General features: G+C 39.6%; 1 protein-coding gene across 3 annotated transcripts in view; it reads right to left on the minus strand.

Moving 5' to 3' along the window:
- Window positions 1-3,825: 3,825 nt before the first annotated feature.
- Window positions 3,826-17,075, minus strand: part of TSG101 (tumor susceptibility 101) — a 42,603-nt gene continuing 29,353 nt past the window's right edge. For all 3 annotated transcript variants that reach the window (XM_014530893.1, XM_014530892.1, XM_014530894.1), the window contains 3 exons: window positions 6,857-7,059; window positions 5,408-5,647; window positions 3,826-4,163 (listed from right to left, as the gene is read on the minus strand). In XM_014530893.1, the coding sequence (XP_014386379.1) occupies window positions 4,074-4,163; window positions 5,408-5,647; window positions 6,857-7,059 (533 nt within the window). In that variant the 3' untranslated portion in view covers window positions 3,826-4,073. The remainder of the gene's footprint in view (window positions 4,164-5,407; window positions 5,648-6,856; window positions 7,060-17,075) is intronic.

Raw genomic sequence — 17,075 nt, forward strand, 5'->3', positions numbered from 1 at the left:
TGTTTTAAAAGCTCCTCTTTGTATTCCAAATTAAAATTTCATTTTAGGAAATCCTGGCAGAGATTGAAAAGCTGTAAATAGTTTCTACAGTGAATATTCTAGGAAGTACAACTATATCATGTATTCTCAGTGGGGGCAATATCACCCTTTGGTGTGTGTGTGTGTTTAAGTGAGACTCTTAGATATTACAAGGGTTTGGCTCTGTAAAGCTCAGCACTACCAGGTAAAATCTTATTACTTAGTATTTAATTTCATGAGGTGGGAGGAACCGAATGATTAGGGGAAAATGTCTAAAAAAGCTCTTGAGGGAGAGATAATGAAAAAAAAAAGTTAAACACTGCCCTACATTTATAAAATTATTTGTCAGATATGTATTGTCTATTATGATTCACAAATGAATTAGAAAAACAGTTAATTATGTAGAATATGGCAGAAGAGATGTGGAAATCTTGGTTTATTTCAGACTAAGGGATAAGTGGGGAATTTTGGATTCTACACTCAGATAATGAATTGTTTTCCCTTCCATTTGTAGAAATGGTTATCAGCACTGCACTGATCAAATTCTTAGGGTTTCATATCTTATTTAAAAATCCTGTTGCAGGCCCTAGCCAGGTAGCTCACTTGGTAGCTCCCCATATGTTAAGGTTGCAGGCTCGATCTCTAGTCAGGGACCATATAAGAAGCAACCAGTGGCCTGACCGGCATGGCTCAGTGGTTGAGCATCGATCTATGAACCAGGAGGTCGAGGTTTGATTCCCGGTCGGGGTGTATGCCTGGGTTGTGGGCTTGATCCCCAGTGTGGAGTGTGCAGGAGACAGCTGATCAGTGAGTCTCTCTCTCATTGATGTTTCTCTCTCTCTCCCTCTCCCTTCCTCTCTAAAATCAATAAAAATTAAAAAAGAAGCAACCGGTATATTCCTAAACAAGTAGAACAAATCCATGTTTCTCTTTCAAATCAATTTTTAAAAATTAACAAAAAAATCTTCATTGCATAGAGGCTTTAAAAATTATTATTTTTTTCTACTTAAGCTCACTTTTGCGAGTGGTAAAAAGTAGTCCTGAGGGGTTGTGGGCTCGGTCCCCAGTAGGGGGCGTGCAGGAGGCAGCCGATCAATGATTCTCATCATTGATGTTTTTATTCTCTCCCTCTCCTTTCCTCTCTGAAATCAATAAAAAATGTATATATTTTTAAAAAGTAGCCCTGTGGTATCTTTCTCCTACAGCCCTGGTGAAAAATTCCCAATCAAGTGTAAAAAACCCTTATTGTATACATCTGGACAAAGTTTGGTTAGAAATAGTTGGTTGTTTTTTTTTTTTTTAAGAAAAAAACATTTTTTAAAATATATTTTATTGATTTTTTACAGAGAGGAAGGTAGAGGGATAGAGAGTTGGAAACATCGATGAGAGAGAAACATCGATCAGCTGCCTCCTGCACACCTACTGGAGATGTGCCCGCAATCAAGGTACATGCCTTTGACTGGAATCGAACCTGGGACCTTTTAGTCCGCAGGCTGACGCTCTATCCACTGAGGCAAACCAGTCAGGGTGGTTAGAAATAGTTTTACTTGGATGGGTTCTGGGGAAGCTGTATTCCTTTTGATAGCTGAGGCCCGCTAGTTCAGTGTGCCTGCTGTACCTCCTGCAGTTGGAGCCCAAGGAGCCTCTGAGCCTCTTTGAAGATCGCCAACTACAGATACCTCAGCCCACCAAATGTGCACAGGTGACAGGCATCAGAGCCCCTACCTCAGACCTCGTGCTTACGCCAGGTGTGCTAGGCCCCTATGAAGGGTGCACGAGCTGGGCACAGCTTCAGTAATCAACGGTTTTCCTCCTCGGACCTCAGCCAGCTTTTCTGCATTCTCATCCTCTGCCTCTCCAGTGAGCGGCCATACACTGGGCAGCAGAAGTCCTGTGCACCAGCAGGAGAGAGGATGCAATGGGAGCGAATTTCTTACCCTGGGTCCCTTGCGGGTGGGGGCTGGCCTTTCTCCCGTGTGAGTGTGGCTGGAGGTACCTTGTGCCTGGCTATACTTGGCCTTGGGCTATACTTGGCTCGGTTCTGGAGCTGACAACTAGGGCAGGGGGAGGACGATGGTGGAAGGGGAATAAGAGCCAACTGGCTGTAGTCTCTTTGGTGAAGCAGCCCCCTTTCCTTCCTTCATTCCCTCTTGTAATCACCTTCCTCTTCCTCTCCTTGCTTTGCCTCCTGGATGCTGGGCTGCTGGCCAGAAACTACCCAGCTTGATAGTCAACTTTGTCATTCAGTTGTGTCTGAAGCACCTCCTTCCTCACTGGCACCCAGGAGTTCTCTACAGACCAATTTTTGATGTGGATGTGACTTTGCAGTTTTCCTCTATTAGATTTCCACGATGGCGACTGCCAAGCATGAACTTAAGAATTTCACTTCAGAGAAGGCCATTCATCACAGTAAGATCCCCGTTATAGGAACTGGAGCAGTTGGTGTGGCCTGTGCAATCAGCATCTTATTAAAAGTTAAGTGCTTTGTGCCATAGCATTAATCAAGGCTTCCTCTGTTGGAGGTAAGGCTACCACATGTGGTTGTACAAGTGTGTCCAGTTCAAGGGTTGAGTGGGAGGCCTATCTGGCTTAACTCAGAGGAAGACGTGACCTTTTATTTTAAATCCTTACCCAAGGATATGTTTTTATTGACTTTAGAGAGGAAGGGAGAGAGAAACATCAATGTGTGGGAGAAGCATGGCCGGTCTCCTCTCGTATGTGCTCTGACTGGAAATAGGACGACGCTCCTAACAACTGAGCCACCCCAGTGAGAGTCAGGTGCCCTTTTTAATTGTTCCACCCAGAGTAGGCTTCTTTTTCTAGTGCTCATGATAGTATCATGTGTTAGAAGCGTCTATGTGAAAGCATGTTGACATTAGACTTTCACTCATTTGCTTGACTAAGAAATTGAGCTCACAGCCCTAGCTGGTTTGGATCAGTGGATAGAGCATCAGCCTACGGACCAAAGGGTCCTGGGTTCGATTCTGGTCATGTGCCTTATATATTCTTAAGTAGTGATGTCTGTCTTACTGCTGAGCCTAACCCAGTGTCTGCCATCTAGTAGGCACTCACTGTTGACTGACAATATGTGCTTTTAAACTGATGCTACATAGACTTTACTGTTAGTGGTAAAATTGATTTAATATTAATTTCTGGATCTCTGCGCTTTACCTTAAATAACCAACCCTTCTAAGAAATTTCTAGGAGTAAACTGCCTACTCCCTAAATATCTTGAAAACATCTCAGAATTAGGACATTCATTTTTTTATAACCTCATGAGCCTTCTGTTCTACTAGATGAGCTCTGCAGGACAGTACAGTTCATTTGGTGGTCCCAAACAGAACCACTTGCCAGGAAGGCGGACTTCAAATGACAATAGAAGAGTAGTTCATTGCCCTAGCTGGTTTGACGCAGTAGACAGAGCTGGCCTGCAGACTGAAGGGTCCTGGGTTTGATTCTGCTCAAGGGCACATATTGGTTTCAGGCTCGATCCCTGGCAACCAATCGATGTCTCCCCCCTCCACTCTGTCTAAAAATAAATGGGAAAATATCCTTGGGTGAGGATTAACAACAAAAGAGTAGTTCATCACACCTTCTTCCTCAGTTGTGGCCAGACCACCTTGCCTAGTTAACGTGAGTTCTTAGGTGTAGAGGTTGGCCACTTTCTTCTTGATGAAAAGTTATGGGTTCGTCAGGCCTAGAGAGGAAGCAAATCTAAGTAGGGACTGATTGGCAGGAGGGTATCATGCAGGACTTCTTAAGGTTTCATGGACTTTTCCTAAAAATGTTCAATAAAGAAGAGAACAGTTATGCAACAAATTTTATTTAGCATAGTCAGTCCGAACATTCAGCACAAAAGTTTACAGAGGATAGAAAGTGCATTAATAAAAGCCAGTCTTTACCAAAAGAAAACAGAAAATATATTATTGATTCAAAATATTTTACACTTGAGTGATAAACTGCAATAACTTATTCTGGTCACCTACTGATCAGAGAAAGAAAGAGAAGAAAAGAATGCCTTAAGAAGAGCTCGTCTCCAGCTGGTGTCAGAGAAGTCAGTAAAGGTCACTGAGACCGGCAGTCTTTCTTGCTTTTTGCATTAGTGCTCTCAGCTGGAACTGTTTACGGGACAGAAGACGTACATGCTGGAAGTGGGGGGGAAAGTTTCAACAGTTTAGAATGGCTTTGGCCCAGGTATAAAGTATCAGACAGTCTGTAACATAGATGCGACCTAAGAATCCTAAACTCATTATATCAACCATCCTTTGAAACCAATACTTCACTACATGTGGTTTTTTAAACTCCACTAGATTCATGCTGGTAGGTTGTGTTAAGGAAAGTAATCTTCTGAGACCTTATAAAGATATATTTCACAAGAAAAGCACCATATTGCAGAATCTAGCTCAGGAATTTGAGCTACATCTTGAGACTATCAAGATGCCAGGGAAATTTGTACTGTGATCCTAATGAAGTTACAAAAAACTTTGATAACTATGACTGTTGGTCCTCACTTGGCTAGGAAGGGCAGGGATGAGGAACACAAGGCCAGCTTTTGTCCCATGCTTAGCAAATAGCATACCTCTCTTGCCTCCTCTCCATGTGCATCTGTCCCTCGGCTATGCCACCTAAGCAGGGGACAGTGTATGGAAGGGAGTCCCCTTTGGTCTCGTGTTTATACCCAACCATCATGAGCTTGCACAAGGTCCAAGAGTGGTTTGGGTCCTCACTGAGATAGGCAAGATCATCAAGTGACCCGACTAGCCTCGCATGTACAGTGAACCATCAACAGCAGCCAGACTGAATATCGAAAGGGTGGCTACTGCTCTTCCCAAAACCATGCTGCTTATCACCCAACAAAGAACAGTAGTCAGATTTGGCTTATAGGATCTTTTCTTCGTGCCTGTACAACAGCATTAAGCCTGAAACAACCTTCATTCAGAGGGCTTTAGTACCAGCAAGGCAGCCCTAACTTTGCAGGGCTGGAAAAACTGGTCTAAAATTATGTAAACTTAAGAAAATTATCAGAAAAATAATGGGGGTGGAGGGTTGTCAGTGATTTCAATTTATATGGTATGACCAGAAAGAACCAATGGAAATGTGAGTGTATCTCCTGACCCACCCAAGCTCAGCTATAAGAATGATATTCAGTTTAATGCTCCCGGGTAGTGGGGGGGGGGGGGGTGTCACTAGTCCACTTTTCTTCCCCTACTCAGACGGATCCTCAGCTTTTGTATGTGAGAAGACACTGCCATGTATGTCAACTTGCTCTCTTTTGGGGAAAAAGGAATTTTAACCCACACCCTCCAGAGAAACTCTTGGGTTTGTGATTTTTAAGATCAGTGTCTCTAAGATTTCCAAAATCTTGGAAAGCAGAGTGAGGAAGACATACCTTTAAGAAGACATCCAGGTCTATTACTCCCCGCCTCAAGGCTTCTCCCAGGTAAAAGATAGTGTCTTCAATAGCATTTTCTTCTGCATACAGATTTAGGATCTGTTTATATAGTGGGGCTGTCGGAATGATAACTTCATCAATATCGTTGTTTTCAGATTGATTTTCCATTTTTTCCAGAGCAGAGCTGAGTTCTTCATCCTTCTTTTTCAAAAGTTCTATGTTTTTATCAACCTCAGCCTGAAAACAGAACAGTCCAAGCATGATGACTTTATACTAATTGTGTGTAATTATCTGCTTGTCAGATATCTACAACTCATGGATGAGAATAATGTTTCATTCAGCACATTGGTCAAAGGTAGAGGAGAAGGTATGATGAGTGAAAGCAGGATAATGTTGGAAATACCTTGAGCTGAACCCTTTCAGTGGCAGTGGTAACCTTATCACTTACCACTGACAAATGATATTGCAAAATAAACCATCAGACAAGACACTTTACAACCAGCGGTTCTTTACATGAAAACTACAAAAGATACCTTTCTTTCAAACAAGTGGGCATCTGCCACAAAGGGATAACTCTTCCTCAGTCTACAGAGATTCAACAGACAGAACCCTACACAGTTGAACACAAGTCACAAGATATCACAGGTGGTAGCTGCAAGCTCTGAATTGTACTGGTGTCACTTTCCTGAACTTTTGAAAATAGCTGGCTACTGGGAAGCTCACTTTACACTAGAACCATTGTGTAAGACTAATATGCACATAACAAATCACCTCCCCAAAGCCCTCAAAACATTCACTAACTCTTAACCCTTTCATCAAAACTGCACATTTATTGGAATGAGTTGTCCCTTGCGGGGATGAAAGTAGAGAGTGAAGCTGGCACTCAAATTATGTTATTGCCTCTATTTCATTGTTAAAGTCACAGGGCTGACTTATACTGACTATCTAGGGCACAACAGGCTGATAAAATGTAAGAAAGCTTAAGAACTAAAGGTTGAAAACTACATTTATATCTTTGAATTAAGTCAGAAGGGCTCAATGGAGATTACTTTAAATATAGCGCAAACAACATTTGGAAACAATACAAAGAACTAACACTGAGGTCTGCACCAGGGTCTGCAGATCTTTACCATGGCTAAGAGCTCTCAAATTCTTATTTCCTGGTAACTGGCAAAATCAAGCACTCAAACACACAGTCCTCCTGTGTCAAAACCCCCCCCCCCCCGAGGGTGAAGGTGCCAGCAAAAATGCTCTAAATACCATCCACCTTCCAATCAGATATGAGACACAGGCTCCATTTAAACAAAGCTATACAGAAGCTATATTCAAATGTTTGAAGATGTATAATTTTCTGAACTGACTGTATCCTACAACATCCAGTGTAACGAGGTAACACTGCCTCTACCATTCAATCTAAAAATCGCAACTATTCAGTGAGTTACTTACTACTTCTTGATCTAAACGGGTAACCATCTCTTCCAGTTTTTGGTGACCTTTTTTCAGGTCTTCCTCTGTTCGTTTCAGGGCATTGAGCTCTGCCTGAGCGCGATCCATTTCCTCCTTCATCCGCCATCTCAGTTTGTCACTGACCGCTGAGATGAGAGAAGCTCGAATGGTGTCCTCACTGATTGTACCATCCCTACTGGGACCTGCAGGAGAATAGGGCAAAAAACACTTATTTCCCAAGTCCTTCTATTTCTTTCACAGGAACCTTCAAAAACAGGACAAAGTATAAGCTGACACTTTCGAAGTAGGAGGAAAGAAAAACTTTTAAATGTTATAATTCCATAAATAATTTTGAAATCTGAGTTGATTCAGAAATACTTTGCCTTCAAGAGGTTATCAATTCATATATTTCTCAACAACAAAGTTATACCAACGAAAAGCATTTTATTTAGGCCAAGACCATTCTCAGGCCTCAGTGCTAAACTGAAGGAGACAGGAACCCATGTGAGAAGCCTGTAACAGGACTGAGACCAGGAAGAGTCCCTAATGTACGGGTTAATAAGGCTTCCCTTCTGCAAGGCTTTATTCCTTTACTTTTTTTTTGAGAGCGGGAGAGGAAGGGAGGGAGACGGAGGAGAGAAGGGGGGAAGAAGCGAGAGAGAAAAACTTCAATCGCCTCTCATACACACCCTACTAGGGATGGGACTGGCAACCTGAATATGTGCCCTGGTTGGGACTCGAACCTGCCACTTCTTGGTGCATGGGACAATGTTACAACCAGATGAGTCACACCAGCCAGGGCTACTCCTTTCTCTTGACCAGAACCAATGAGCAAGACAATGACATCCAGAAAAACTCAACAGCTGATAAACTTATTCTCAGATTCTTTACTATTCTCTTCTAAATGACTTTTCCTAACCAGTGTCTTAAATAATTTCCTTGCACATTTCAGATCAAATAAATGCTGCAGATATTTTCTTCAAAAGGTCCTCGGTGGTGAAGGCCTGGGAGGGGTGGGTGCAGGGTGGATGGGGTCAATGAGAAAAAAACGGGGCGGGGGGGGGGGGCATCTGTAATACTTTCAACACTAACAACACATTTAAAACCAAAAAAAACACAACCACCCACAAAATGTCCTGCATTTAACATAAGTAAGGATTCTCTTTATAATTATCAATGTTTTTCACTTAAGGTCCTAAATCAGCAAATGTATAAATGGCATTTGATTTTCAATTATGTTCGATGATGGAATACTATGTGGGGAATTACTCTAAGTATGTTTACCTTTTATTGCCTCCAATGCATAGGAATGATTACAGACTAAGGACGTATATCTCCACTTTGAGCTGAAAATTTTTATCACCTTGACGATGAATTCACTCATCAGGGAAAAAGCCCCTTTAGTTTGTAAGAATGTACCTAAACTCTCACCACTTGTTTTCATCTATTACAGGCCCCTTCCTGGTCCCAAGTTACAGATGTAAAAGGAACCTGCTGTCCAAACCACACCACAACCAGCTCCACACATGCTCTTCAGTGTCCCATTTGATCACAACTCCCACTATTCCATAAACCGGTCTCTCTCTTTTTAGTTTTTGAGGAATAAAGTTGCCTTCTCCCAGAAGCTGTTCCATACCCAGGTTACCCTGAGTGCTCTTCTGGGCCTTTGAAAATGACATGGGGAGACTTTAGTGTTCTCAGGGGTCATGGGTGTTAAAAGTTTTGCTCCCCACCCCTTTCTCTTGTTTCCACCCCAGAAGAACTGTTTTTGTTTTTCTAAATTGGACTTTCTTTCTCTTGCAAGTGAAAATTAGTACAGTGTCTCACATGGCCAGGTTTTCCTGAGGAGTGTCCTTTGTCCATCTGTTCAAAGGACACTGCTTATGCACAAGGAAGAGCCCAATATCAGATTCCTAGTTCTACCTACCAGGGTCTCGACTTCTTTCCACTAGAAACTTATTGCCGAGGAGAGCCCAAACAGTATCCATCCTACCAGAGGCAATTCCTGCTTTTGGTTGATTACTAACACACAAATCCATATAGTATATACTTTCTAGAATTCACTTCTGATCTTACCAAAGTATTTCAGCTTATTTCATTTTTCTGAGAAACATAAGTATTAACTCAGACAACCTGTGCTTTGGAGTTCAGAATTGTAAAGCTAGAGGCTAATCATATTTTCCCAGTTAAAACCGAGGTCTTATTATTTATGGCTTCTTAGTACCTAACTTTTCCAGAGTGTTCTCAGGAATTTACCAGCTACTGCATCACCTCTAGGCTCCCTTCACTCAATTTTTCTTATTTTCCTCTCAGATCTATCAGATTACCAGGACTTCTAACTCCAAAGGCCTCACCTGCCAAAATGTAACAAAAATCCTCAGAACATTTTCAAAGAAGATTGAAACCATCAGATGGAAGTCTTCCACTTATCCTCTCCTTTGGAATAAGAATCCAGACCCCTTTAAATATGTGCCTGATTCCTCACACTTCAAAAGTACTAACCTTTCTCAGCAAGACAACTTGCTTTCTTCCAGATCCCTTTGAAGGACCAGGTGCTTTTAAGCTTTCATGTATCCCTCTTTCTAATTTGCACGAGTCTAAAAGCACAGTGACTGCCTTATCTCCTCTGCTTTTGTTCTGGTTCACTGGTTAAGCTCTGTTCTTGGCTAAGGAAAGGTCCATTTATTACCTCTTTTCCTAACCCCAAACCTCAGATAATCTTTGAACTCGATTTTCTCTAGTTCTTACCTCTGAGTTCTAGTCCACTTTTAGCCACCATCACTGTAATCCATGCACATTCTCACTGCCTGTGACATTGCTTCTCTAGTTCATGAAAATTGTCTTTGAGGAGATAAAAAAAAATCCTGCTCCTTTTATGTATAAATTGGAGATATATAGTACATAAACAGATATACAGTATAAACTATGGTATTAACAGTTCATGGGGGGGGGTATGATTAAGAAAAAAATGTCTAAAAAGGTTCCTGAGGTTAAGAAACACTGCTATAACCCATCTGTAATTCTTATTTTTACCAGAAATTTTGTTGCTACTGTAAACTTCTACTTGCTGGCCTTCACATCAAATCTCATTCCTAAACTTATGATCTACACTTGCTACAACACTGAAGTTATGCTAATTAAAACCTATGAAAGGCAAACTTCTTGAAGGTCCTGTAAATAACGACCTGCTAGATCAGTGGTCGCCAAACCGGTGGTCCGTGAGGTCCGAAAGATTGGTGACCGCTGTGCTAGATGATACTGCTTTTTTCCATAACCAGCTCTACCTCTTCCATTAACAAACTCTGGTCATTCTAAATTTACAAAAAGTTATACTTAGGATAAAGTTTCAGATACCCATTTCTAAAAACATTTAAATCCTGGAATTTACACTGTTTCTCTTATATGTTAAGACAAATGCTACTACATAGCACCAAATAAATTTCTAGCTAAAGCCATTAACACTCAAAATGGGAACCCCACTGCGGCAGCAGTTGCCTGGCTTTCTATAAAGGCCACAATTCATCTGTGGAGGCTAGAAATGCCAAGACAGACCTAGTCCTTTCCTCTCACACACAGACCATTTTATACAGCATATTTGAGTACTTTAAATCCACCTGCTTTCTAAAAAGAATTATAATTAAGATCTGAAATGTAAATGCCAAAAGAGAAAACCCACACTGAAGTTCAAAATTCAATGAACCCTGACATTTAAAGAGATTGTTTACATAAACAACAAAAAATATGGTGGAAGATTCTCCTCCTCTGGTTTACTTCTCAAACAAAACAATCCCCCCCCCCCCCTAAACATCTTAAGAAAAATTTTTAATATTCTTTAACATTTTTATTGCTTTTAGAGAGAAAGAAGAAGGGAGAGAGCGAAACATTGATTTGTTGTTCCACTTATTTATGCATTCATTGGTTGATTCTTTATGTGCCCTGATAAGGGATCAAATACACAACTTGGAGAATCAAGAAGATGTTCTAACCAAATGAACAATCTGGACAGGGAATTTTAGTATTTTTATACCTGCTAACAGGGGTGGAAAACGTCTGGCCCACGAGAAATCATTTGGCCTGACCCTGCTAAGGCATTAGGGGTGAAAGTTAAACGTTTGACCAAATATAGCAGGGTAATTTTTAAGTTGATAATTTTGTATGGCCCTCGAATGTTATAAATATCCAAATGGCCCTTGGGAGAAAAAAAGGTTCCCCACCTTTTTTTGTGCTAGAATAAAACTTGGATTAAGAGTGTGTGGCTAACCGGCATACCTCAAAAGTCCCCACATCCTGACCTTTACCCATGCAGAGTCGGATTTCACAAGTGCCCTTGTACAATTCCAGATTAGTAACAACACAGATTTTGAGGAAGTCCTAAGCAAAAACCTCATTTAAATGTCAGGATCCGCCCTGACCGGTTTGGCTCAGTGGATAGAGCGTCGGCCTGCGGACTCAGGGGTCCCGGGTTTGATTCCGGTCAAGGGCATGTACCTCGGTTGCGGGCACATCCCCAGTGGGGGATATGCAGGAGGCAGCTGATCAATGTTTCTCTTTCATCGATGTTTCTAACTCTCTATCCCTCTCCCTTCCTCTCTGTAAAAAATCAATAAAATATTAAAAAAAAAAAAAAATAAATGTCAGGATCCAATCACTAAACTTAGTCCTTAGAAAATAAGACAGTTTTCTACTATTGGGAAACCAATACTCTACCCAATGAATATGATAGTTCAATGAATTATTTAGGTCAGTATCTTCGAAGTTCACTACCACACAATTTGGATTTAAAACAATTTTTAAACAATTTTATCTTTTTTTGTTTTGTTTTGTTTTGTTATTCCTCACTCAAGGATATTTTTCCATTGATATTTAGAAAGAGTGGAAAGGGGGGAGGGAGACAGAGTGAGAGGACTATCAATGTGTCCACCTCGACTGGTTGCATCCCACACATGCTCTGACTAGCGCTAGGGATCAAGTCTGCCCTTTACTGGGAACTGAACCCAGGACATTTCATTGCCTGGGCCGACACTCTATCCACTGAACCAAACCAGCTAGGGCAGTTTTACTTATCTTGTAACAGTACTTACTACTGATCACTACTTCCTATAACTTAAATACAAGTTAACTATGTAAATAGTAACTTTCTTGACCTTACCTCTAACCGGCAAAAGCAAATCCCATGCCTACCATTTTTACTTAGGATCTTACTGGCTCAGACCCACATAATAGTCTTTGGTCTGGCAATTATGCTACAGAGCAAACTATGGAGGCTAAGCAATCCCAAGCAGTAGCTTACTGACCATCTACTCAGAAACTGGATCAAGCCCACTATTTCCTTTTATAACAGAAATGAAAAATAGGTCAATCTCTGAAGTAGGAACATTTCACACAACTATACAAGCACTTCTGATTCATACTATTAAGCTCAACCAGGCAAATTCATTAAGCTGCTCACAAAAGGCTTTTATTTATAGTCTATGTAAGTTCTAAAACTATTGCCAGGCTCTGTGCAGGCTATGGAACCTTCTTTCAAAGAAAGAAGGGGCTCCCTCAATTTGTTTTTTAAACACTATCAGAGTTTAAAACTTAACTCATTAAGCCCCAGGAAAGTTTCTATAACCACAATGAGAAAGTTTATAGAAAGCCATCGGCAGGTTTACGTTTCTTGAAAATAAGCACACACCACAAAGAAAGATTTAAATTACATTATAAAATCAAGTTTTCAAAAGTGGAGGAACCTTATTAAAACAGGATATAAAAGTAGTAACTACAAAAAAAATAATGCTACAAAATCATTCAACTATCATCATCGTAAAGATGACAAATGCTACTGGCAGGCATAAACACAAAAAATAATCTGAAAAGTAGTAAAATTCCATCCTTTAAAAATGAGTGAGAATCAGAGTCATTTCTTAAAATTATTTTGTGAAATAATGTAAGAATTACAATGTTAGAGGTATCCTATTGGAATAACAACAGGAAGCCAAAGGAATTAGCTTCTCCCTTCTTTCATTTGTTGATTAAAAAAACTAAAATCCATTGTTAAATGACATGAAGGCTTTTTTTTTTAAAGCTTTCAAAATTTTATCATTACTGTAGCAGATAACATTTAGCACAGCAAGCCCTCTGCATATTTGCACTCATAATTTACTGACTGCCCAAGACTGGAAGAAAGTGCTACCTACCTTGAAGATGAGTTAGGTATTCCCAAAGGAAGTGTGTCAAAGACTGGAGATGAGATGCCCAAACCCACACACAAGCAAGTGTGCACTAGTCCACCCACATGAGCCGGGTGTCCAGGTGCCATACCCTGGAAGGACAGTTTCTGTTAAGCCAAACTCATTAATCCAGGGCGGCCAGAGAAGGAAGAACAGCATCGGACAGGACAGTCAAGAAAACCTTGCCATGTTCACTAGCTTCTATCCTCAAAGGAATGTTACTTAATAGGAAGCTTTCAGTGTTTCTTTGCTCTTTTTCTAATTATTAAGTATAGAACAACGAATGGAAACATACAGAAAAGAAATAATTCAGTTGCAGCATTTATAGGGTTTTCTGCTCCAACACCTTAAACAAGACTTCAGTGGTAAAACTGGTTTTTCAAATGTCTGTTGATAATACCTTTCCAAACGTGCTGTTTCTGATTCTTGTTTTTGATTGAATTTAGAAACAAAATCTTAAAATGGCATTATTAAACTCTGAGGTTGAGATATACAGTACTTAGGAAGATTTCCCAAGAGAAATTCTGTATTAGGCACTGGCTTTAACTCTAGGGTTACCATTCTTAATTTTCTAGTAAAGAATGGAAACCAGTTGTCTTCTGTTGAGTGTGTTGTACCATAAGACAACCCAGTAATTAAGGCTGTACCTTTTAGTTATTTTAGACAAAATGACAAAGATTAAAAAGAAAAAAAGAATTATATTAAACTCAAGCATCATTCCACACAAGATGGTGGTGTATTACTGTGGACCTTGCTATAATACAAATCTTTGTTTAAAATTGTCACATATAAGTTATTCATATATCCTAGGTACCAGCTTAATGTGATAGGAGCATCATCAATTGAATATATATTTCCCTAAGCATCTTGCTTGATAGCTCCCAACCAATGATTGTCCTGAAAGATTACAGGGGGGAAAAAAAGTGGGGATAAGTACTCATTCTTCAGTATTATTAAACTCATTATTAAACTATAACAAACCAAAGATCATAATGTATGTACATTAAAGACCTAGGATTCAGAATTATAAATCAACATCTACATAGCTTCCTGAAATAAATCAACCTTCAAGAGAGAACTTCCACACTTTGCTGAGATTGGGATTAAAGGCTTGCCAAACTTTTAACTCTTCTGTTTGACAGGGTTGTGTTGGTGGTGGCAGTAAAGACCTAATGTTTCTCTCTCTCTCTCCCTCTCCCTTTCTCTCTGAAATCAATAAAAATATATTTTAAAAAACCCACAAAAATATAGTTATTTTTTGTTTTAAATATTTTTATTTAAAACATATTGCCGGTAAGATTGATTTTATTTAAAATATGTCCCTGGTTAGGGGACACTTTGCATATTAGGCTTTTATATAGATTCTTGAACATTTGCTAGATAAATCTTAAATCTTTCTTAATTTGGATTATAATATCCAACAACTTCATCACTCCCAGATTACTACCACTAGCACATCAGGATCTCTCAGACGGTGTGATGTATGAATCAAGGTGGAAATTAACTGATTCCACATCAGGCCACTCTTCCCTGTCCAATGGAGTTTGGCATTCTCCATGGGAATGCCCAGTTGGGGACCAAAGCTTCTCAAGTGCCTGTTTTTCAACCCTGAAAACTTATGAATTACCACATATCTATACCTGCCACTGCTTTCTTCTAGCACTTGCTATTGAGAGAACATATAAACAAGTATTAATGTTGTCTTGTAAATTTAGTATCTATAACTCGGTAGTGGCCAAGTAGTTTTAAACCTTTAAAACCAGAGTTCAAGTTCTCTTACAGTTTTCACAATGTCAACTTCGTGAAAGTTATATGCCCAGTCCTAACAAAAATGTTTCACTCTAAAGAAATATATACTTTAATCTGAAGAAACAGAAACTTAAATGTTTTTGTTTTTTAAAATTGAAGTTTTAGCCTGATATCAAGAAAAGTGGTAAACTTTTGATGCCTTTGTTAATATCTGCAATGGACAGAAAATCTAAGGAAAGTTGTCTAGTTGCACATCTTTTCCCACTGATCTTCCAGTAGAAATGTTTTTGGTAGTCACTTGCAAAGATGACATCCAAAAAATATACCTGGTCTTAAAATGACTTCAAGAAAGAATTTCAGTTACAGGTTGTAGCTTTCCCCTCCCTTAAATAATGCAAGTGTATTAAGCCCCACTACAATTGCCCAGGCCTGATGGAAAAGCCTCATCAACAGGTTTTTCATTATTCAACGCTGCCAGCACTGCTTGGTCAATGCCCTCAGTGAGCTCCAATCTCATGAAGGTGATGTTAAGTCTGGTTAGACAGCTGTCTGCCCAAGTAACAAAAAAGGTATAAAATGAGATGAAACAAAACAAATTATATGATATTCTTTTAAATGTTGTTCAAAAAAATAAACTGATGAACGGAGTTGATCCAGAGATATGGAAGCATGAAACAGACTGAGGAATCTCAGAGGGAAGGTGTGGAAGGGTGAGTGGGTGGGAAGTGATCAACCAAAGAAATTGTATGCATATATGCATAACCCATGGACACAGACAACAGGATGGTGAACGCCAGGGCAGAGGGAGGAGGTGGGCTAGAAGGGGTCAATGGGAGAAAAAAGGAGACATATGTAATACTCTCAACAATAAAGATGAAAAAACAAAACAAAACACTACATTGAATGGAGTCAGAAAGAGCTGTTTTAAGTCCCAAGATGTGCATCCATCCTCAGTCATCTCTACTCTCTCAGAAGAGGTTGCTATAAGGATGCCATCTCTATTACTTCATTGTTAAGTGGTTTATTTACTTCAATATTGTTGGAGATGGTTAAAAAAACAACACTTGCACAGGCATCCCCATCAGCAATAAAAAGACATTTGTTAGTTAATGGTGCCTTTAAACAGGTGTTTGTTTTACACCATCAAATCAAAACCTATAAAGGGAAACTATCATGTTCCACAAACTTGAAGGATAAATAACCACATTCATTCTTTCCCATGGCGACAGCAGCACAGACAGTAATAGCACCAATCCTAATAACCACTGATAGAAAATGTAACTGTTTGTTAACTCTGGTATTCAAATGATACATTAATGTTCCTGCTTTGCTTTATTACAATTTTGAAGTTCACCAATGTTTTGTACAATGTACTACTAAAACATAATGAAAAAATCAAGCAGGTAAGCCACAAAGGTTAGAAAAATGATATACATTAAAGGATATCTTAGATTATCATAAAATGATAATTCTTTCTAGCCATTCTAAAAAAATACTCTTAAAAATACAATGAAATATTGACTTGATAACCTATTCTAAAAACATAAATATGAGATTTGACTTTGAATATGCCATTTTCCCACGTTCCTGTTTTTGGATATATGGTAATCATCTATTCTAAGCTATAAAATGCTTCATACCTATAGTACTGAAATGAGTTAACACTGAGGGCCTCCACAAATCAAAGGATACAGTATCATCGCAGTGAGAAACAGGGTGACAAAATAGCACTATTCCCATTTTATTGATGCTGCCTGAACCAAAATTAACAGCGTAACAAGATTCAGTGTGCTTTGCTTATGGATGAAAGATCTCCCATCATTAGGTTTCTAACTCCATTATTATTATTTTTTTTTCAAATATATTTTATTGATTTTTTACAGAGAGGAAGGGAGAGAGATAGAGAGTTAGAAACATCGATGAGAGAGAAACATCGATCAGCTGCCTCCTGCACATCTCCCACTGGGGATGTGCCTGCAACCCAGGTACACGCCCTTGACCGGAATCGAACCTGGGACCTTTCAGTCCACAGGCCGACGCTCTATCCACTGAGCCAAACCGGTATCGGCTCTAACTCCATTATTTAAATTATATTGTAGAATAAGAGCTACAGTAAAATGAGAACATTAAAAAAAAAATCAAAACCATGACACTAGAATCTCAACAACTGGAATGTATCAATGACAAAAACAGTGGAAGAAAATGCTTTCTGGGGGCGGTATTGACATTAGATTTCAGAATGGTTATAATTTATCAGA

This window comes from Myotis brandtii, unplaced genomic scaffold, assembly GCF_000412655.1.
Source record: "Myotis brandtii unplaced genomic scaffold, ASM41265v1 scaffold782, whole genome shotgun sequence".
NCBI classification, from domain to species: domain Eukaryota; kingdom Metazoa; phylum Chordata; class Mammalia; order Chiroptera; family Vespertilionidae; genus Myotis; species Myotis brandtii.